The following is a 24,214-nucleotide window of genomic DNA, read 5'->3' as shown; positions in this document are numbered from 1 at the left end:
GGCAGCCTCTTTCTATGCTTGAGCATCCTTTTGGTGAAGAGATTTTCCCTGACATCCAACTCAAACCTCTCCTGGTGCACCTTGAGGCTGTTTTCTCTCATGACCTGCTACCCACAGAGCCTGGCCCTCACCCAGCTCCAGCCTCCTGTCAGGGAGCTGTAGAGAGTGAGAAGGACTCCCCTGAGCCTCCTGTGTGTATTTTCTGTTTCTATAGATTTATAAATTAACACACTTCTCTCTGTAAAACAACGGTGCAGCTGAGGCTCGGGAGGGAGCTGGTGCTGCAGCCAGCACTGCATCCCCTGTGCTCTGGGCTGCACCCTTCTCCATCTCACTTCAAATTTCACAGCATTTGGCTTCTGCCAGCCTCCCTCCCCCAAAATCCACTCCCTGGGTTCACTTGATGAGGTGAGACAGGCAGTTTTCTGATTTTTGATTTTCAGGGACTTCAGAAGAGATCCAGGAAAATCATTGCAGATGGCAGCTCTTCATTTCAAAATCACGCTCTGCTGGTACCTCAAAAATCCTGCACAACTTTGCAATATTGAAGAGATGGGCATTTGTTGGTTTTGAGGGCTTTTTTGGTCTATGATGATTCATTTTGCATGCAGAGGAGTGACAAAGGAATGGGAGTTTGACCTCTTTGCCCTTTCTACAGCCCACTGAGGGCAATGAACAGATCTGTTCTTTCCCCAACATCTGTCTTCAGTCCCACAGGTTCACCAGCAGATTTTTATGCACATAATCTACTCCTACAGAAAACACAGAATTACTGGAGAGCAGTTTATGTAAATATACTCTCTCCTCAGAAGAGAACAGTGTTTCTAATGACAAATTGAGTGAAATCTCACTTGGCATGAAGCAAATAAAGTAGTAAATATTTCAAGTTACCGCTCTGCAGCAATGGAGACTGCACTTAAAATTAATTGCTGTGGATCTGCCGTATCATAAAAAGAAACAGAGTGACAACACCACCGTGATGTGACACATCTGCATTACAGCTTTTCATCTCAATTCTGCCTTCAACAGGCTCCATCAGCTGCTTGAATTTGGTATATGAAGTGATATTTTCAGCCCATCTCTACTGGAGAAGCAGCAATCTCCTGGTGCTTCCCTGGAACGAGGAACTGCCTGAATGTCACTGCTGTCACCGCGGAGCGCGGCCGTCACAGGGGGCACAGCTTATGGAGATGGATGTGTCTGAGGCTCCTCTGCTGAGCCCATCAGGCACAGCCCCTTGCAATACGAACCAGAGCCACCACTGGACTGGGTTATAAAAGCCCATTTTCTCTGCTCCAGGGCTGTCAGACACTGGGAGATTAAGTGGTTCACCCAGTTAAAAAGGTGGCGTGGGGCCATTAGAGAAAACAAGAGCTCTCTGTACATTGCTCTGGTGTGACCTGGCTGTGCTGTGACTCTCCCTGGCAGTCCCTCAGCGTGTTTGTCACTGGGAGGGATGGCTCATACACAGCATCAAGGTTTCAGCAAATGTCCTCCTTACATCTCTAAAAACAACCCCTTCCCTGGTGCTTCAGCTGTGCTACAACACCCACCAGTTCTGTGTAGTGTATGGTGGAAGAAAAGCCCTCTGTCACAGTGGAATCCCCTCTCCAAAATCCTACTTTCAACTGCTTGCAGGACAAGGCTTCTGTTTCATCTGAGGAAAGATTTAAAACATCCACTATTAACAGGAAAAACACAGGTGTCGACTGACACAAATGCTTTTCTCAAAGCACAGATAACCATAAATTGAATCTCTGTTGCATCCCATCAGTGAAACAATCCCAGATTTCCATCCTCAGGTACACCCCAAGTACTTCACCTAGATAAATGTGGATATACTTGGTGTACCCAGTGCACACAAGCCCAGAAGCTCAGCCCTTCCACTACAGAAGAGCAGCCACGGACGATATCTCTCAGGGAACATTTTTATCTTTCACTGGTCTGACCTGTCAATTGCTGGGATGTTCATCTAATCCAGTCACTGAGCTAAATTGACTTGTAATGCAGAAAGCAAACGCAAATTGCGTAATTAAATCACTTAATTTGCCACATGAGGTGTTTCAGGATCAATGCTCTCATATTCACAGAGCTCAGTGAAGGTGGAAAACTAAGGAGGCAGCAGATAACAACGTATGAATGGTCTGATCATCTCTAAATGAAGTCAACAAGAATCGTTTACTGACTTCAGATCAGATCCGTCCCTCCTCCCCCACCTCAGTGTGGGTTTGCCTGGTGCTGCAACAGTGCCAGAGAAGCAGCACTAACTGTATGTGAATTCCTGCTAAAGCTGAGCCCCAGAGCAGTCACCAAGGGTTATCTGCCATGGAGAGAGGAAATGTCACATCATTCCTTGGCCCAATCCTGCTGCTGCAGTGTTGTGACCACGGGCAATGGCAGCGTCCTGGGAACTCCATTTCTGGGCTGCACTCACCTGCTCAGACACCTCTGCAAGAAAAGCCACCTGAACCCTGATCCCACAGACTAGGAGCCAGATGGCACCCAAAAATTATAAAATTATGAGTGCCATCTTCCTCACCTGCAGAATGAATGCTGGGTGCTCCACTTCACCCCGTGCTCTTGAAAGATTCCTCACTGTTATTATGTCTTAAAACATGAGGAGTTTTTTCCAAATGTCATGTTGGCATGTGACAACCCCAACATTCATAACATGCAGGTGAACTTTCATGAAGCAGAGGAGAATAGTAACACATTTTCTTATTGGAGGAAAGGGAATCTGATTTTTCATTCCATCAAAACGTCTCTTCACAGGCAAGATAAAACCCGTAAATTGCTTTAACCTGTGTATCTGCCTGCAGCCCATCACGATTGTAACAAAACATGTAATCAAAGCAAATGAGCATAATTACCAATGTCTGCAAATATGGGGGTTTAGGTTATTTTCTCAGACATTTCATATGTGACCATTTTACCACTGGTTTACATTTAAAAATATCAATAAAGTCTATTAGAGTGTAGGATGAAAGGGCACACATTAAAAATTCAAGCAGAAAGCATCTGAAAGCCGTGATTACCGTTATAACTATTCATTCAAATCTACTCTTCTCTCCCAAGTGTAAATATAACCAGATCACAGAGCGTGGCTAAGTAATAACCTGTTCCAAGGCAGAGTGGGGTCCCTTGCTATCAGATTTCACAGCAAGACATTTCTTTCATTTCTACCAGGCACGGACAGGAATGACTGCACACAGTTCCATTTATCCCGTGGCAGTTCATGCAAATGCCTCGGGTTTTTTACACTCACGTTTCTAGTCCTGGCTAGGGGTCAAACAGATTTCTCTAAGGCAACCCCAGAGCTGCACAATTTCCTCAAGCAGTAACAACCCCCTGGCACGTCCCACCCCACACATGCAGCTGCACCGGGCAGTGCTGGCAGAAAAGGCCAGGAGGAATTACCTGGGACTTCCTTAATCTTCCACGTCTGACAGGAGCGGGAGGCACAGCCCGTCAGGAGCATTAGGGATCAGGTCGTGTGACATCTCAATAGCTTAATGGCATGGCTGGTGGCACAAGTCATGTCAGCAGCTAAGTGACAGTAACAGAGTCGCCCGCCAGGTCGTGGCTCCGGGAGTCAAGGAGCACATCCATATGGATGGCACGTAACAGCCTGGGCTCGGATAGATCTTCACAGAGGTGATATAAATCAAGCTCCTGTCCAGGACAGGTGCATGTCACAGCTGTAAGACGTGGAAGTTCATTCATTTAAATTACATTTTAAACCAGACAGAACCATAATCTGTCCTGAGGCACGTTAATACATCAGGTAGCCTGATCCATCTTTCAGAAGGTCCTGAGTGAGGTAATTTTTTTCTACATTATGACCTCCCAATTGAAAAAAAAGACTTGAAATTATATTTAAACTACATTCCTCCTTCCACTCACAAGTGCATTTAAACTACATTTCTCCTTCCACTCACAAGTGCAAATTACATTATAGATTTAGAAAAAATACAATTAGAAGGCTGGAGCCCCTCTGCTATGAAGGCAGGCTAAAAGAATTGGGGTTGTTCAGGCTGGAGAAGAGAAGGCTCCAGGCAGACTTGGGAGCCCCTTCCAGAGCCTAAAAGGGCTCCAAAGGAGCTGGAGAGGGACTTTGGACAGAGGCATGGAGTGAGGGAACAAGGGAGAATGGCTTTGAAGAAGGTAAATTTAGATTAAGTATCAGGAAGAAACTCTTCACCCACAGATGCTCTCAGTCACAATCACACAACTCATACGTGTGCTGATGGGATGCCCGAGCTGGGAGTAGAGGAATTCCTTCCTGAGGGACCAAGGCCTCCCTCCCATCCTCAGCAGGGGACAGCACCAGCCCCAGCTACTTCAGCAAAAAGTTTAGAAATCCCAAATTGGCAAGAACTGGGAGTAATCCCTTCTCCATGTCATGACTCATTTTGGACAATGAAAGGCAGGAATTGACTCCAGTGCTCCCACAGGAGGCTGGGAATCCCCCCAGCAGGATATCCAGGGCTCTCACAAAGAGCAATAACCTTGGTGTCTGTCTAAGCCACCGACTCCTGGTTTTGCACTATGCTGCATCCCCAGCCTCATGGACCCTGCAGGGCCACTGGTTCAATTTCACAGCTTAATTCAATCCCAAATTAGCAAATACACGCAATTACCTCGTGACATTTGAATCACCATGCTGTCCAAGCTGGACGAGGAGCAGACACGGATTCCCATACGCGCTGGCAGACAGTGCACAGCCTGCAGCCGCTGCCTCCAACTGCAACCCCACGAGCCTTCCCTGCTGCTTTATTTTATTTTATTTTACCGAGTCAAACAGGTGCTCCCATTTCCTGGGCATTTCTGAACAGTTCCCTAAAGGGCACCACCGCACTGCAATAGCTCTGTGGCAGGTTTTGTCTCGTCCCCACCACCAACACTGTGCCCACGGCTCCGCGAGCAGCGCTCAGCCCCAGCGGGAACCGTGGCCAGTCCCTCTTGGCCAAAGGGGCACAAGAGGGGACACAGCGTGGGAGAGGGGCCCCAAACTGAACCACACCCCCAGGTCCATCTCCTCAGTATGAGCACACTTTGCAGTGTTGCACCTGGAGCTCCTCACTCGGCCAGGATCTGACATCTCCCACACTGGACACAGAATTGTTGAGTCATGAACAGTTTGGGTCACAAGGGAACTTAAAGGTCTGTCCCCCTGCTGTGGGCAGGGACACCTTCCACTATCCCAGGTTGCTCAAACCCCACCCAGCCTGGCCTTGAACACTCCAGGGGCAGCCACAGCTTCTCTGGACAACCTGTGCCAAGTCCTCACCACCCTCACAGGGAAGAATTTCTTCCTGACATGGCATCTAAACCTGCCCTCTGTTTGAAGCCATTCCCCTTTGGCCTGTCACTCCATGCCTCTGTCCAACATCCCTCTCCAGCTCTCTTGGTACTGCCTTTGGGCACTGGCAGGTGCTCTGAGGTCTCTCCAGAGCCTTCTCTTCCTCATAATCTGGATTGTAATTTACCCTGATGCTGAGGGCAATGACCACATGTTCCAGCTGTCATTTTTGCTATTATTACACCAACCTTCCCACTCCAATGCCTTGCTGAACAACATGCTTAATTGAGTTTATTCCTTCATTATTCAGAGAGTACCACTCTGCTGACCTGGTATCCCACAGACAAAATATATTAAGATCTCTCCGTGCTGTTCCTAAAGGCACCAGATCATTATTCCCCTTGTAATTCTTCCTCTGTAGATGTTACTCAATGGTTCCCTCAAGTACCAACAATTGGTACTCAATTGTTCAGGGCACTGTTGAAAAAAGATTTAGGACCCCAATGTTACTGGGAAACACCAGATCCTGCTTTATACTCCATAAACAGTTACAGCTCTGAGGTGGAAAGCAGGGCCAGCAGAACATCCTCAGGGCCAGAAACACGTGAGACAATTTCCCCTCACAATTCCACCAGCCTTCCTTTGTAATGAGGGAAGTGAAAAGCGCATTCCTGACCCTGCCTCAGTGGCACAACACCATCTCAATCCAACACTGCAAGAGCAATGCTGGTGGGTGGGATCCCGACCTAGGGAAGGAAATCCATCTACAATTCCATCATTTTTTCAATAAAACCATAGCATTCAAACCACTTCAAATGCTGTGAATAGCAATGTGACAAGATGAGCCTTCTGCCCCTGCCATACCCATCTGTTGTGATGATCCAGGTACCTCTGGATGGGGAAGGACCACAGAGGTGCTGGGCTGGTGACAACTCCTCTTTTTCTCTTCTGGTTATTGGAATAAGCAGCAGCATTGAGTTAAAAATAAGACCAAGCATTCTCCAGCCCTGCAATTATTCTCTCGACTTGCACTTGTCTGTACTCTTTCTCTCACTAATCACTGCAGCACAAAATAATGCCAGAGGAGTTTGAAATCCAGGCCAATCTCAGAGTCAGTAAATGACTAATACACAAGTTGTTTACACACATTTAATTCAACATACCAGAAGCAAGTTTCTCACTCTCTTTAGCATTTTATTTGCTTATAAATACAAGTCAATACCACAAGATGGCACTTTCTTACTTGCAACACACACTATTATAAACACTTACCCTCTTCAAATGTTCCCGGAATTTTACGACATGTAACTTCTCAGTGGTTCTGAAACATTTAAAAAAGCAAGACCTTCTACAAACTGCATTTGTGTTTGATGTATATTAAATGAGGTCAGGTAATTAAATTCAAAAAAAGGAATTTATAAATATTTCAGATAAGAAAATTTAAATACAAAAGCAGAGTTTGTTTTAATTAAACTGAATAACGATTTAAACTGGCCATAATGTATCTACATGGTTTAATTTAATTTAAAATCCTTTTAAAACAATCAAATCCTCTAGCCATTCATCAAAACACCTATCTACTCAGCTCTTTAGAAAATATTCTTGGTTAAGAAACCACCTATGCCTTTTCATAACAATCCTTATTCTGTCCTGTAGGTGGAAATGAAGCAAAATCATATTCCAGACTAGAAAACAGGATAAGAAAGAAGAAACTTTAGAAAACCTGATAACTTCAGACACTTCAACTCATTCTTCCTTGCATTTCTCAAAATACATGATCTGGTTTTAAAGTCTTTGAACGAAATGTAAACACTAGAAAACTCATTGTTGAAGTATGTGAAGAATAAAGAACCCTGCACTAATATAGTGCATAATGATGCTGTGTCAAACTTGTCATTTACAGTAAATGTCACCATTTCCTTGGGATTGTCATGCCTTTTTTTTTAACCAATTCCTTTTGATGTCTGTAGATTCTCTCTTTCTTTTTTTGTTATTCCCATTGTTCAACAGGAAGGGATGTAGTTTCTGATGTCTTCAGAAAAGTTGCACAAGATCCAAGTTTTTTACCCCATTGATTTTTTTTAATAAAGAGGTGGCAAAATTTTCAGCTTGCAATACTTCTGTTCTGCCCAGGATATTTTACATCAGGAGATTCCTCAAAAAACTGAGAAGTCGCAGAGTTCCAAAAAAGAAAGCAGTTAAGGCAGTCGATGTCTACATTTGGATTTCTGGTTTATGTTACATATCAATGTCTCCATCATAGGCCAGGGTCAGAGGCTTCTGCTGTGGTGGAGGGCTTTGATGCTGCTTCGTTTTTTTGCTGCAAGAAAAGCAATTCAGAAGCCAAAATTACAAACTGTAACAAGCTCAGAAACATCATCAACCCCCAAACTTCCGTTTAAAAAATCAACTTTCCACAGTGGCTACTGAATGCTGTAACTGGGTGGCCCCTCTGGTGCTCTCATGTGTGGGTAAGGACACACAGCCTGCCAGAAAGGGGCAGCCAGCTGTGCCCCACATCTGCAGAGGAAATAAAGCACATTCATCTCCTACCTCCTCTCACAGCTGACAAAACAAGGAACAACTCGCAGAAAAATTGGAACATGAGCTGTCTGGGAGTGGGATATTCTCATTTTTTCTTGGCATAGTATTGAAGCAACAATAATTATTATTGAGAAATGCATTTCCTCAGCAGCCTCCACGAGATGGAGAAGGGTGTAATGTTATTTAAAAAATCCTCTGTATCCTCTGCTGTGAAGGCACAGAGAAATGGAGCTACATGGCTTGGAAAAAAAGCAGCTGCTAAGCTATTATTTGAGCTTTTAACCCAAGAGAGAGAATGAGAGAAAGACTAAGAGAGTGAAAGGGAATAAACTGTTGGATAGAAGCAGGTGATGCTGGCAGGCCACGGCTGTGACTCTCTGGTTGCACAGGGCTTGGGCCAGCCTGCACCACAACTGTTTGTAAGTTCAGGCCAAACCCTTGGGAATTGCAGGACACCTGGATGGTCCCACTTCTCTCTTTCTGTCCTGCAGAGGCATCAGTGGCAGAGCCTTTCCAAGTACCCAGAGCAGGAGGGCAAGGCGAGCTCTGTCAGGCTGGGCTCACCTCCCTGCACTGGAGGAGGGCACACACCCTCACCCCCAGTAAAACCCAACAGCCCCGGGACTAAAGGTGCAGGGCTGGTACCCTGTCCTTAACAACAGCTGGTGAGAGCAGCTTTAGACACAGGACATGTTTTACCTGATCTATTCACTGCAAAAACCTATTTAGGGATTTTCTGAGCTGTAGCGAACAGCCAAGAAACCACAATTAATACCAAGTGACCCAATCTCCCATGAACTCTTATGCCATCTCTGAATCCATTTATCTTTCTGGAATGCACAGCCCTGGCAGCAGCAAGCTCACAAGGTAATAATGCATTGTGTGAAAAATAATATCTTTTGTTTATTTTAAAAGACCATTTCATCAGATGCCTCCTACTTCTTTTATTGTGGGAGATAAAAATTCCATAGCACCCTTTTCTCCCCCATTCGTGATTTCATAGATCTCTATTGTATTCCCACATCAAACATCATTTTTCAGCTGAATGTCCCTATTCTATTTAGTCCTTCCTTGAGCCGAAGCCAGCTCCTTGTTCCAATCACTCTCCTTGCTTTCTTCAGTTTTACTTTATCTTTTTTTGAAGAATACAATAAAACCCTTTTCTAATCCCAGAAGTCGTCTGAATAAATATAAGGGCCTATTGATAACCAAAAATAATTCTGTCCCTGAATGGCCACCAAACTTCTTCACAATAATGGCTGTAACATTTACAATTTGGAGAGTTTTAATTACTCTGAGGTAGGGGCCAAATGAAGTAGGTAGTCAAACCTCCATCCCTTCCTGAAGCCTTGAGCATTAAATGCCTGCAATGCAGAGTTGTGATGAATTTTGGATTGTTTAAATAAAAACAAACTAGCTTTTATTTAAGGACAGAACACCTGCCATACTCACCACATCAGGTAAGATGTAAAAATCAGGAAAACGATGATGAAGAACCCTCCAGCTGATACTCCATACACCCATATCTTCAGTTTACCATCTGTTGGAAGACAGGGGAGGAAACAGGACAGAGGTAGAAGAGGAGAGAATAAAAAACTTGATTCTAAAATACATGAAGTTTTAAGAGATCAATTGAAGAGAAATTAGTTGCATCACTGATGGGGAACACAGCAGGGACTGTCTGTGAGTAATTCATAAACCCCATATTTTTGATAGTAAGGAAGATTTCTGAAAAAAGCCCTAATTTTAAAGATAAAATTTTAATGGAAAGGGGCAGAGGCTCAGGGTAATAGGGGTCCATTCCCTCCAGAGCCCAGTGGCTGCTCTGACAGAGGCAGTTCAATGCTGAGCTGACCCAGACACACACAGGGAACACCTGATGTGTTCAGCTGAGGGCTGAGAAGGGATGGGATTGTTCTCCATAAAGACCTGGGGGTCAGCCAGGGTAAACACCAGCAAGCACGAGTGGAAAAGCTGCTTAGAACTGGGAAACACTTGGGCAACAAATGGGAACAAATTCAGCTTAGAATAAAAACAAGAATAGGCTTTGTAACAGAAAGAGGGATAAAGCTGGGAAAGAGCTTGCTGGTTGGGCCACAGGAGCAGCAGACAAAACTGGCTTTATGACAAGGTGAGGCTGTGGATTGGGCTTTTTAGGCTCCAGTGACCCGGGACCCCTGCAGGAACCCCTCCATGCACAGGTGGGTTTGAGTCTGTTCAAACATTCCCTTGTCTCAGAACGCTTCACTTGGACAAGTCCTTAATTACAAGCTTTGCATTAACAATAACAGCGATTTTTGAAAGATCAATATTTCTGTTCCTCGCTCTGTTTCTGGCTGCACAGCTTTCCTTGTAGGGAGCAGGGCTGGTACTTTTCCACAGAGCAGCAGTCGGAGCTGATCCACATCACCAGAGCTGCAAATACACTCTGGAGGCAGGAACAGGAACCTGTGCTGTGCCCACAGACACGGCTTGACAGAGGCCATTTCAAATTCACTCAAGTGAGAGGGACAATCACTGAGCCCTCATTTCATTTTATGTTTGAATGACAAATTTTTTCAAAGGGAAGCACATTTAATCAGATCCCATTCTTTCTCATTTTTCTTCCAGACTTTGTGGAAAAGCTGAGTACCTCTCACAGATTTTCTTCTGCTCCTCAAAACACTTGCAGACTATCTCCCATGTGAGAAAAGCTCTGTTCATCAGGCCTGGCTTGGTTTGTTTGAGGTATTTTGCTGAAGTCTAGGTAGGAAATTTGTTGCCCTCTCATCTGGAGATGGCCAAGAAATAAATATTTAGCAATCCTGCAGAGGGACTGTCACAGCCCCATGAAGGTGCCACAGCCTGTCTGCTGTGAAGGCAGCTCTGCTCTCCATCTCCAGCAGAAAGCACTGGACCATGTCATCTGACAATTCAAACAATGCTATTTAAGTTGCCTCTCAAGTTGAAGAAAAGTTTCTGTACCTGAACTCTGGCCCCTCAGAGTGTGGTTATGAGAGGAAAAACACAGCCTGATTTGAAATCAGTTCTGTGCACTCCTGTAGAGTGTTTAGAAGAACAAAAACGTCAGCCTCATTAAATCAAAATAAAATTATTGTGTCAAACAGTGGCACAGTTTCCCTTCCCCAAATGGAAGGGAAACCCCAGATGAGGTAAAGAAGGCACAGGTACTTCACTGACCAGCACAATGTCCAGGACTGTGGTGCTGCAGGGTGTTAAATGCCATCCACACAGGCAGCTCTCACCACAGACCTGCTATCAGCTGCAGAACAGGGAGGTAACTCTGGTTTCCTGGCTCAGCCAGCAGTGAGTGCTGCAAATCCCCAGACTACTGAGCCTGAGAGCCTCCTTGAGGGGAGCAATTACACATTTTGTTGTGAAGTTAGACAAAGGGGAGTGATTTGAAGAGCACCAGCCTTGAGCTGGGGTCTGAAGAGCACAGATTGAAGAGTGAACTGCAGGATGCCACAGGGTTGGTGATACATTTAGCACGCATGGAGCACCTTTATTCCTTTCCCATATATTTTTTCTATAACATTTCTGCCCTAAACCTAAGCAACACCATATTCTGTAAAAGTGCCTCAGTCACTATTTCTCTTGCAGACTCTCTCTTGGGTGAGTTTCCTCACTGAGCTAATGCCCTCCAGAAACTTTCACTGGTGCAGACTCAAATGCTGATTTAAAAAAAGAGGACTGCAGTATCCACCTACACCTCCCTCCCTTTTTCTAACCCCATAAAGGTACCAGCTAAAGAGATGACACCCAAGTAAGACAACCTACAGAGGGCCAGGGATGTTGACAAAAAGGCAATTAACCCCAAACCTGTGACTCAAACTGCTGGTGAACTGTGTAAGAACTGGATGAAGGGTTTGATCACAAAGCAGCCAACTTTAAAAGGCTTTGGACTGAGCTCTCTGAGCCCAGAGACTGTCAACGCAAAGGTTAACCACTGTCTGCAAATCAAATATGTAAATGTAACATTCAAAGTGTGATCACATATATCAGACAGAATTATGGCTCCCCGAATCCCCTAACAGAACCTTTCACTACATGTTTTCCAAAGTCTCGTGTTCATTAGGAGCTAATTGCAAACAAATGCAATGGCAGGTACCTGAAGAGGGGGAAGAACTGCACTGCCAGTATTTTATAATGCCAGGAGAACAGAGATGCCTTTCAGTAAAACCTGATGTGCCTGACACATTTGCTTCCCATTTTAAAGTCCTGTTTGCATTTCAGAAATTTTTTTTAATGAATTAATTTTCAAAACAACAGTCAAATGGGAATCAGGTATTAGAGCAATGGACCAGTCTGGGCACATGCAGTCTGAGGTTCCAGCTGGGAAGGATTTTATGCTGTGGATGTCAAAGATGCACCTGGGGTGAGCTGCTTGGGCACAGCAGCTTGTCTGCCTTTGTGGGACACTTTTAATGTTGTAACTTCAACCCCCAAGACTAAACTGTAGACTTTCCACCCTGTTCTTTTCATATATTTTTCAAATATGGCAAGAAACAACCAATGTTTTCTTTAATGAGCCCTTAAGCACTTTCTGCTCTGAAACTTCTGAAGCGCTCGTGATCAATATCTTTCCTAGTCCAAACGTATTACTTCTAGAAACATCATCAGATAAAAGTTCTAAACATCTCCCCAAATCACACATGAGCATGCTTTTGCAAAATATTATTGCTTCATCCTGTCTTTGCTATCTCTCAACAGAAGAGACTGTGATTCCTCTGTACAGGCACAAAGGCATGAAAGGCAGCACACGAGCTGGAAACTGGGAGGTCGCTCTGCAGCTCCCAGACACAATCTCTGATGTTATCACCTACAGAGCTTGTACCCTTCTACTACAGAAAACTCCTAAAGACAATCTATTCCATTCATATTTAAGTTTTTCACCTGGATTAAAAGGTTGAATAGACCATCCTTTGAAAATGTCATGCATTTTGGAGTTGACAGGTTTATTTTTTCCGGCAATGGTCTTAACATCAGCTTTCTTATCTTCTAAACCTGGTACCTTCACGCAGTAATCCAGGAGCCCATTTGATCTCATTATTTCTGTATATCCCCGCTCGCAGCCGCAGACTCCTCTCTGGGAGATAAAAGGGAATTCAGCATTAAACCAAACAGTGCCCTCTCACAGAACAGTGCACGCTGTAGGGAAAGCCTGAACAAACTGCAACCTGCACACATAAATTCACCACCACCACACCAAACCAGCCACGAACTGGTGCCTGCAAGCCCCTTTCAGTTCAAAAAAGCTCAAATATATTTGGGGAATTGGTTGAAAAGGAGCCAGTAATTACAGAGAAGTCCAACATACAAATATTTTCATGTCAATAGCTTCACAACAGGAAGCTGTGGCAAACTCCTCTTGTCAGTAACAATTTTCCCACTGACCCTGCTGGACAATAGAACAGATAAACCAAAACCAATCCCCCTTCAGACCAAAACTCTCCTCACGTTTCCACTCCAGTATTTCACAGGGCTATCTAAAAGGAGGTTTTCTTATGACCAAATATCCATTACCCTGGATCAGACCAAGCAGTTTCTTCAAGAGTTTTTTTAGAAGTATGTAGTCTAAATAGGAACTCAGTTTTCTGTATTTCTATTTAAAATGGTTTTAAAATATTGTTTTCCTTTGTTAATTGTCTTAAATCTATAATGTCTGTCTATGGGTCTGATACTCTTGATCTTAACAGGTGACTGATGCTCCTTCATCTCCTCTTTTACAGAAGTTTTAAATAGTTCCTTTTCTAAAGAACAGTACTACAGCACTCAATTAAAATTAAACCAAGAGGTTTAGTTTTAAAATCAAAACCAAAACCCCTCCATAGAACAAACCCAAACTTGCAACACCACATAAATACTCCATCACTCGTTTGTGCAGGTTCATGTTTTGCTTTCAGGATGAAATTCCCACAACATCCTCGAGGTGGTACCACGGACAAACGAAACTATTTTCTAAGTCCTGGAATGCAATCTAGGATGCAATCTAATTGATTAAATCTCTCAGAGTTAATTTCCCAGCCCTGCTCTGCAGCCAGCAGTTACCTGTGTGCAGTAGGAGAAGGGTTTTCTGCACGCTGGGCTGCAGTGCTGGACGTCGGCAGGCTTCGTCCGAAGAGGACACCCTCCTGCAAAAGAAGATTCTGAGTGCTTTCAAGGGCATGTTTCAAAATGTTTTTGCCTTAGATCACCACAGTGTAAGAAGTGCTTGCCTGCTTATTTTATATAGTTAAATACTAGTCTATTAAGCATATTAGCATAATATCTGTAGGCATCGCATTAATTAATTTGCGTTAACAAGGCAGGGAATTATTATCACTCCCATCTTGTTAATGGAGAACAGAGATATACAGATTTAAGCAATTTGCCACTGGCCATATAGGAAGTTGGGGACAGAATCTGGAATTAGATGCAGATCTTCTGTGTCCTCATTAATGTCTTATCTACATAAAAAGACATAATCCACATAACGCCCTTGCCCATCCTCACTTGGGAAAGCCTGTGCTTCTATAGGAATAAAAACATGTTAATGAGTTCTTAAATACTTGGCAACCTTTGCACATAAGACTTTTGTTATTATCCTAACTAGTCATTATAAATAGAACTAGACATGAACATCTGCATTTTCCTTTCTACTCTCTCCTCATTTACTCTGTGCATATTGAAAGAGATCCCATGGATATGCGGCTCTACTGCCTCTGTCAATCTCCCATGGAGCTTCAAAGTTCTGACCACGAATCTCCTTTTTCATCCTGCACAGGCAGAATTTGTAGGTCACGGCAACAGCAGGAATCTCACAGTTTGAGCGATTTGAGACTCCTGTGTTTTGAAAAGCAGGGGAGGTACAGAAGATGGGGTCTCTACCACATGTGTGATGTTCCCCTCTGCTCTTCACAGCCACGGGGAGGTTGAACTGAGGGCTGTGCAAGCCAGCCCAGGCAGCCCTTCCGTATGTGTGCACTCATTTCTTCCCATGACCAGCCTGACAGCAAGGGCAATTAGCCCAAATACTCCCGTGCAATACACGTGTGATGTTGATCTGACAGCAAGGCTGGTGAGCTCCCACCTGTCTTTCCTACACACAAAAAATCCAAACCGAAATTCTGGAAGAGCGAGGAAGGATGCCCAACTCCCTCTGAGCAACAGATGCAGCAGAGCCTCTGTGGAGGATTTCATTCACAAGTGTGCGAGGCCAGCTGGGGACATACCTGTGACATTGATTCCATCCGAGCGCTGACACCACACCGCGCGCACGTTGTCTCGCCACGGGCCCGTTTGCCACAGGTACTCGTAACACTTCCCTCCTGCAACATCAACACCAGTCACCCTTCAGTGTGCAACAGCCCCAGAACAGACCCCTGAGGGGCAGGAAGCAGCGCTGAGACAGAGGGCAGAGCTACCTGAGCAGGGCCGGGTCTCCACCTCCTGGCCAGAGCAGCTCCCCCGGCTCTCTGCGGACTGCACGAGGAAGGCCCGGGAGCGAGACTGGCGCCCGCTGGTCTCAAAGCTCCTGCCACTGATGCAGGTGAGCTCACAGGAGCTCCACTCCGACCACTCTGTCAGGTGGCAGTCGCCTGCACATTGAAACAAGAAATCACAGGTTTTCAAAGAGAATTAGCCTTAAAGGATAAGGCTAACCTAAGCATGCAACAGCTTTAATAGTGAAACATCCCTAGGACATCTCTCAGTAGTACACAATATTTAGATTTTCTGCTTCATGGGGTATCTCATTTTCTCAAAAAACAAAGGAAGACTTTCTCAGGTTGTCTAGAAACAGCAGACTGAGCATTTACCTGATCTGCTGAAGCACAGATTTGTACAAGGTACAAACCTGACAGTACTCAGAACTACGGGAGCATGTCCACCTCAGACAGCTACCATATGCAGAAAATTCACTGTGACCTTCCAAAGCCTTTACCTGGGCAAGGCACAGAGCAGGGTAACTGCAGCACACTTCCTTTCGATGGTAGCTCACCACATAATGCATTTTCTACCGGTTTGGATGCAGCAGAAGCTGATGCATCGTGCACCACACACGTGAGGTTGCGGACTTGCAATCCGTCTCCACACTGTCCACCCTGTGGGATGATGAAAGGGAACAGAGGCACACATCAATGACATTAGCAGAGGACAGAGGAAACACAGCTGATTCTGTATGAAAAGTCTTCAAATTTGGTCTGCAACAGTATCCCCAGTATGAGAAGACATCTGGAGATCTCCTCTGTACACCTCTCTGCAGAAGCTCGGAGGCAGGGCCACACGTGAAACTGTCATTATCAAAGGGGTGGAAGAGCATACATTCATAAAGGATTAAGACCTCCTTTGAGGTCTGCCTTTCATACCTTTTATTCAAATTAATAAATTTACTGATTCTTAATTAATGCCAAGTTAGATGAGCATAGACATTTTGGGCTCCTCTCAAGAAGCCAAAAGCAGGGCTTGCCCTTAAGGAACAGACATTTCTTCTTCCCTCCTTTGATGACAGAGCCCAGGAGAAATACTCACATGATTTAAACCCTGCAACAGCAAAAATCCTTACTGCACTGTGGGCTGTCTGTGTCATGTTCTAAAGGGAGTGACCAGATCTGGAGCAGAGATCACCAGCTCATGTCACACACTGCACCAAAACACCAACCCATGTCAGGCATCCCCTGTCAGCACTAAACCCCATCTGAACAAGAGAAAGGAGGCTCCACCTGAGCCACTTCACTCTCATCATCCCACTCCTGAAATACCGAGGCACACACCAAACTACTGAAGGTGACATCCTTTAGTGGAAAATCAACATTCCTTGGTTAAAGTTATGATCAAGGGCTGAGGATGCTCTGAGAGATGAAGCACTGAGGCTGTTTCTAGAGGGTGGGATGGTTTCATTCTCCCCAGAGGAAGAGCTGTGATGCTGTTGAGGTGCCTCATGCCTGCACGATGCCTCATGAACACACACCTGAAGCCTCGTGGGAACGGCACTTTAGAAAAATTCAGTAAACAAAACTCAAGAAGAAGGAAGAAACATTGCCTTTATATAAGCAAGGGAAATGCTCCTCTGGATTTCCTGGCAGTGGATTCTTTTAGAATAATGGACTTCATCTGCAAAACAGAATGGCTCCTACTGAGTGCATTCATCCAGCAGCAGGTTTGCTAGCAGGAATCTCGAGGATGCCTCTCCTGCACACACCTGGCAGCTTGTGCATTCTCTCCCTCCCTTCTGCTGCAGATCCACAACGAAATGGAAGTAAGAACATAACTAGCTGGATTTAGAGCAGCTGCTAATCTAAAACCTCTTAAAGAAGCGTAGATTTACTACATGCAGCCAGATTCCAAGTTTTTAACACAGTGTTTCACTTTGGTCAGTGTGTAACTTGCTGTTCTAAATTACTCTTTCACTGCTGAAACTTCTGTTGTGGTCTGAGATTAATGGTGTGTGAAAAACCCGTGCAGCTGTCCAACACTGGGTTAGAGTGCTTGGAAATGGCTGGTTCTGGGAACCAGATGAATGGCTTCTGTTCTGGGAACAGAAGATGAAGGGAGAATATTCTTGGGGGAAATGGGCACTAATCAAACTGCAGTATTTCCAGTTCAAAGTGACTCAATGATTAAATGACTGGAGAAGACAAGAAGAGTTTTCAAATATATACTTCTTCTATAAACAGTATATCAATATTTATATATATATATCAATATATAAGTAATAAGAATACTGAGAAATAAATAGGTCAAAACAATTTTTTTTTCAGAACAGTTTCCACTATAAACGCCACAGGCAAGACTTCATTTTTCTGTCACACTATACTGGAGGTACATTCATGTTTTCTGATGTCTAGAATAAAATTAAAAACAAAAACAAAACAAAAAAAAACTCCAAGCAAACAAGCAAAAAACCGCTATGAATTCTTGAAACAATCCAAAGAGAAAGATTTAGTCTTTACCAGTGCTCCCACTTTCTTTCTTTCTTTCAAGACCTGCAATGGGTTTTTACAATCAATTGAACACACTTGAAATGTCACCCTGTCACTTACAGTAGGACATGCTTTTTGGTATATTTGAAAAGGTCTTAAGTGATGCAGAAGCGTGGCATTAACTTCCTTATCATCTTCAAAATTATTCATGTCCCCAGAATTATACATTTGAAGACCTAATTAATAGGTGTGGAACCAAAGGAAGTTTGGGCCAGCAATGGCACACTGAGGATGCAGGGCATAGCTGCTAATCAGAGAATTGCCAAGGAAACCATCACATATTCAAAACTCAGGATCAATTCCTTGTTCTAAACGCTCTTCTTTGGAAGGTGTGATCCTCTGAAGTTTGCCTAGAACCAGGGTTTGCCTCTTGAGTCATGATTTCCTTGCTGGAAACGTGTGGGAATTTGACTTTCACAAGGGATTCCTGCCATTTGTCTGCAAAAATTCCCATGCTGATCCTACAGGGGAGGCAGAACCCATGCTGGGTTTGCTAAATACAGGATGTACGTGCCCCTCCACCAGCACCTGCATGGAGCCTCCACCTCTCACCTGATGGGAAAATAAGGAGAAGGTTTATTTTACACCTCCTGTGTTGGACAGTCAGGAATCTCTGGATTTCAGGAACACACTAATGTAAGGCAGCATCTCCACAAGCCTCCCCTCACATCACATCTGGTACTTCCCACATGTAACACTCTAACAGGACAGGAGGTAACAGCCCTAATGAGATGCTTCACCCAGATGTGCCCTCAAGAAAAGTTTTCCCTTTCTGGCTTTTACTGGGGTTCATGTATTCACAATTATTTTAGGTGAAGAGTTGACTGGACAATGCTTTCACAGGTTGATGAGAATTTAATCAGGTAAAAGTCTCTCTAATGAGGGAGTGTTGCATGATCACATTTAAGGGCGTTTTTTTTAAACTGTTGGAAAGGAAAGGTTCTTAGTCCTTTTAGGAATGTCAGCCAGCTTGTGTTTGATAATGCCTGGCTATTCCACTTACATACCCTTAATGGAAAAAATGATGAACAGTGTCAGACACCGCTAATTTTTTTCTTTTTTTTAAGCTAATTAGGATAAACCACTTCAACTCTAGGAGGAAAATGATTAATGTCCTGTAACCCTTTAAAACTGGAAGCACTGACCAGTTCCTGAGTTCTGCACCCCTCTGCATGCAGGGGAAATACCCCATGCTGCCTGGGAGGAGTGCAATCACTTGGGGTGCAACACGCTGATTTCCACACCCTGACAATCAGCACCACAGAACACTTAGCAGGCTTCTATTCCTCACCACCAAGACACCTCTAATTATCCACATGAAGTCAATTTAGTGTAAAATACTCCTCCTACAACGAGGAATTGCAGTCTCAGTTATAATACAAGGAAAAAAATATTTTAGCCTTATAATTAATTGTCCCGATTCTATTATTACAGGAAGACATCTTCACACTGTGTGTTCTGGCCTTACCATAGGATGCTTTAGCTTATTTCACAAAGCATCCTTGAAAACAGGACTTCTGAAAGCTTTCCTTAGAAACGCAGGCTTAAGCTTTTTTCTGGTAAAGCACAGGAATAAATCACCCTGTATTTATGAACTACATTTAATTCCTAAGCACCTCATTAAAGAGAAGTGAACATGAATAGAATGGCTTCTCTCCAAAACAAAGCAAAGGGGAGAGAAACTGCTCTGTGGTAATTGAAGGAGGGAAGCGGGCTGTAACTCACTGAATGCAGGGATGGTATCTGGGTTACAGAACGCTGTGATTACTCGCTCTGAGCTGAAATTTAGCTGGGTTTGGGATGGGCACACTTTAATCTGCACAATGTGTTATTTATCTGGAGTAAGCCACGGCCTTAATTCAGCTTCCCTACTGATTTTTTAGCAGCTGTGTTAGTTCCTATGGTTGAAGGTCTCTTCCCTGATGTTTAACAGAATCTGCTTATGTTAGCTGGACAAAATATCAGCTGATGCTATCACTTTGTAATTTTTACGTTATACATATGTTGTATACATTTTATATGTGCTGAGTACAGCACATACAAGGACCACATTCACATCATTAGTTGCAAAGAGTTGTTGATTAGAGAAAATACAAATATACTTCTGTTTCTCTGATCTTGGACTGTCACAATCCAGATTTCATTTGTGAAAAACCTGGGTATTTATTGTGCCACTCACATATTCACTACACATCCCTCCACCACAGAGAAACCACGTGGGTACTGAAGGCACTGGCAGAGCAGAAATCACAAGGGATGTGTGTCTTTATGTGCATTATTGGCTTCAATCTCCTTCGTGATATGATGTGGAGAAGCAGCCACAGACCTGGCACAGGTCTTGTCCCCTGGGACCAGACAGGGCTCCTTTCCACCACACTTCTACCTCCATCTGGCCAGAGCCAGATTTAAGCAGGCTGATAAACCTCACTGTGAAAGATTCACCTCTGCTTAAACTGGGTTACCAAGTAATATGTTTTAATATTGGAAATGTGATCTAACAGATAAGGAGAGAAGAAAAAGCACAGAGAGGAAGAAAAAGTCAATTCAAGCTTGATGGAAGTCATTGCCAGTGAAAAAATGACGGCCCCAGTGCTGGGCAGAGGTGGCAGGCGTAGGCACAGCACATGGGAATGGAATCCAGACATTTTTAGATCATTAAAAAGATAGCCAGGGTAAGGAGAAAGTAGAAACCAGCCCTTCATACAATAACTCACACTATTGTACTGGAGACCTGGGGGGGAAGACCTACTATACAGTCCTTCAAAAAAACAGGAAATAAAAAAAGATTAAAATAGGCTAAGCTGCCTTGATATCTAGTGTATCTATTTTCTTGTTAGAGATATTTTCTGTAATTATATTACAGGTCACCATGACTATGCCCAGTCAAACACATTCACTCCATAAATCCCCTGCAGTAACTCCACGAGTTCAGAGTCCCTGAACCCATATCCCTCCTTATGAATGGCTGCTGCTGGCTGGAAGGTGAGGGGCAGGGGTTCACTGCTCCTGAGCTTCCCCCTCCTCCCCACAGACCTTCCCCAGCCACAGAGACACCCTCAGCCCACCACCAGCAATTAACCCCACGATGTGCTGATGGGTTTTGCCGCTTCCCAGGCGTGGGGAAGGTGGAGAAAGCCCTACCTGGAGGGTGCAGGGGGACCAGCAGGCAGCTGTAGCAGGGCTTCACGTACCTGCAGGGTGCAGGGGGACCAGGGCCCCAGCAGCCAGCTGTAGCAGGGCTTCACCGGGCAGCTCCTGTGCTGCGTGAGCTGCTCCGGGCAGGGCCGGCCCTCGCCCGCCGCCCGCAGCACCACGGAGCGCCCACGCACCATCTGGCCTAGGACAGACAGCACATGGCCCAGGAGACCCAGAGAGAGAGGGAAAGAAAGAAACAAAGACACATTTTGTTATTTAGCACCATTTCTAGTTCATTTCCCGGCGCTAAAATCTGTTAAAAAAGCAATTAATTGGGATGGCTGTTTGGATAATAGGGATGCGATTGCTAAGTCGAAGAAATGCAGTCACTAATATTTTCAAGCACACTTTTTAAACACGGTTTTGTGTGTTTTCCAAATATAGTATTTGTTTATGCAACAGATTTAAATACTTGACTAGACCCTGATTATTAAATATGACAGGAAAATAATTCCTATGGCAGCAGCATTTCTACCGTTACACATTCAATATGTTTCCAGAGATTTTTAACAAATGAAATTTTCTTTTTATGAGCAATTATGTGGACCTAATTTGAAAACTGCAAACACTGTAGTGGTTATTACCGTCCATAACCACTTCTACCATTTCCATTAAAAACCTATTTATTATTGGTGAAAACTTCTTCAGCCACTGAATGGAAAAAGCAATTATGGTACTACTTTTGAACTAATAAAACTGAATATATTCATTAAAGTTACAGCAATTCCATTTCTGCCTTCTTTGCTGTCCATTTATGTCCAGGAATGTTTTCACTCAAAATGTTTCAATTAGAATTCCATCTCCAATTAAAAAGAAAAGTGGAAAAGAAAAAGCCCTTATGAGTGGGATGCAGAAGATTGTGCTGGGGATAAAATTTCTGCCCTGTCTTTCAATATATGCGGATTTAGTTAAAAAGGGAAAGGTCTGGGCAGTAAGGGCAGACAAATACAACAAGGCAGAGGCGAGTGGTAATTGCTAACCCAGTGCAAAGGAAGAGATAAGGTGTTGTGGTGGAGCTCTCCCTTTTGGATCACCACCCTTCAGCTGCTTCTGTGAGCAGAGGGGAGGCTGGTGGGGGAGCAAACACCCTGCAAACCAGGGAGGCTGCCAGATCCTTCTCCCAGCTATTTATGCACATGATTTTTAATTAAGGATACTGCAGGTGTAAGGCCCATCTCTGATATCCGTCACCATGACAATCCACAGAGCAAGGTTTCCAAAAATATTTTAGCAAATAAAAATTAAAAGCAGACACACCTGGAAAAGGCACTGATGGGATACCTTAGCAAGCTCTCTTCCCTTTGTTCCCTTGCTCTGACCCACTGAATTCCATTTTTAAACCCATTAAAACAAATTTTAAGACTTCTTCCTTTTCCAGTTTTAATCCCCTAGACTTGGGCAGTTTGTAACAGAACTGATGATAAAAGCTGCTCCTCACATGACTGTGCATTCAGCCATCACAGAATCAGACACATCAGGAGGTGGAAAAACTCCTACCAGCTGAGAGGAAAGGAGGAAAGAAAGGAAAAAGGGAAAAAAAAAAAGGGAAGGAGAAGGAAGAGAGCAATGGGAGAGGACAGGACAGAAAAGGGAAAAGGGGAAAAGGGGAAAAGGGGAAAAGGGGAAAAGGGGAAAAGGGGAAAAGGGGAAGTCCTGTAGTTTACTGGAAGATCAGAGCAAGGGAAGAAAAATCTCCCCACCTGCTGTTGGACGAACCCCACAACAGCTTTCCCCAGCCCAGCTGGCCAAAATTAGCTGTTCCCTCTTCTCCATCCAGAGACCAAATTTGCTAAATTTGTTTTAATGCTGCCTGCTGAGTACTGGTGAGCAATGGAAAAGGTTCTTTGGGCAACAGCCTTGGCTGCAGGGTTTGGGGTCACCCTGCCAGGCATCAGCTCCCTGCATGGAGCTAAGGAAAAGGACATCTCCTAAGGTTAAAAGAACCAATTTCATTAGCAGGGACCTGAAAGCCTGAAGCATTCATCAAGCTATTTTAATTAACTAAATAATTTCCTTCTGTACACTCTGTTTAATATGTTTCTAGCAATATGTAAATGGGAAGATCACTGAACAGAAAGACGAATTAACAACCTTTCTTTCCATCTTGGTTTCCCACATTTGGTTATCCAAACTACTGAAACTCACTACAGTTCCACTGGTCAGCTTGGCCTGACTCAATCTATCACTTTCTTTTAACATGGTGAATGAATAACTGAAGAAAGAAATTTCATTGAAACCTTTCTTTGCACAATGTCTGCAGTGAGTTTTTTACAGTTTTAATTGTTTTTTTACTCCAAAACCATGATCTAGGTGTTTATTACCACTCAGGCAGCAGAAAAACTCCATTTTTAATTTTTAAATACCTTATCTTTTGCTGCCTATGCAGACCAGAATCTCACTGCATCTGAAATAACTTTTGTTTCCAGTACAAACTCTAGAAGAGTTGAAGCAATCCTATTTATTTCTTTAGAAATTAGTTCTCTAATTTCCCAATGAATTGGCCGTATCTCTGATTCCTCTGCTCTGCAATGTTATATGATACAAACATTAGGATGGAAATTGTGCTGAAATTGAAAATACACATTTCTTCATATCCTCAAATTGGTTTTGAAAGGGAAAAAAAAAGAGGCCAGTCATGTTAATGCTGGTCACTTAAAATTCTGTTTTGTGTCAGCAGCAAGAATTGCATCTCAGGAATATAGAATTGTATTTTCAAAACAGAAGAATATTTTTTTTTTTTACCTCCCCCCAAAATTCTTGCCATTACTTGTACTTTATCCCCACAAAGTGATGCATCATGGCTGAAACCGAGAAGAGTCAAATTCCTGCTACATTTCATCCCAGTCACAACGACCAACGTGTTGTTACCAGCCTAGTGAGTTTGAGCAGAGCACATAAAAACCAGCTCTATCAAGGAACCACAAGACCAGAGCAGGGATCAAGTCACTTAAATAAGCCCTGGAGGTTAGGTCCAGTCACAAGCAAGTGGGAAAGGTGATAAATAGGGATTTCCATCCCCTTGCCAGTCCCTCCAGCAGCACTGGGGCCTCCCCAGCAACATCTCCCCCGTCAGACTGGAGCTTGCCAAGTTTGAGTAGCAGGTGAGAAAGCAGCACAAGGAGTTCTTCACAAGGAACACCAAAAATGTTTTCCCAAACTGGCGACGATCCAGGGAAGAATACAACATCCAAATTTTTCCTTTGTGTGCATC

The 24,214-nt window shown here is 43.9% G+C and overlaps 1 protein-coding gene across 3 annotated transcripts in view; it reads right to left on the bottom strand.

The window, feature by feature from the left end:
* Positions 1-6,459: 6,459 nt before the first annotated feature.
* Positions 6,460-24,214, bottom strand: part of THSD7B (thrombospondin type 1 domain containing 7B) — a 297,483-nt gene continuing 279,728 nt past the window's right edge. For all 3 annotated transcript variants that reach the window (XM_063400989.1, XM_063400991.1, XM_063400992.1), the window contains exons 22-29: positions 21,000-21,145; positions 15,771-15,930; positions 15,253-15,426; positions 15,061-15,156; positions 13,898-13,980; positions 12,743-12,935; positions 9,299-9,386; positions 6,460-7,622 (exon numbers count right to left, since the gene is read on the bottom strand). In XM_063400989.1, coding sequence (XP_063257059.1) covers positions 7,541-7,622; positions 9,299-9,386; positions 12,743-12,935; positions 13,898-13,980; positions 15,061-15,156; positions 15,253-15,426; positions 15,771-15,930; positions 21,000-21,145 — 1,022 coding nt within the window. In that variant the 3' untranslated portion in view covers positions 6,460-7,540. The remainder of the gene's footprint in view (positions 7,623-9,298; positions 9,387-12,742; positions 12,936-13,897; positions 13,981-15,060; positions 15,157-15,252; positions 15,427-15,770; positions 15,931-20,999; positions 21,146-24,214) is intronic.

Source organism: Prinia subflava, chromosome 6 (genome assembly GCF_021018805.1).
Source record: "Prinia subflava isolate CZ2003 ecotype Zambia chromosome 6, Cam_Psub_1.2, whole genome shotgun sequence".
Lineage (NCBI taxonomy): Eukaryota > Metazoa > Chordata > Aves > Passeriformes > Cisticolidae > Prinia > Prinia subflava.
Note: the sequence above shows the minus strand (reverse complement) of the source record. Positions and strands in the feature narration are given on the sequence as shown.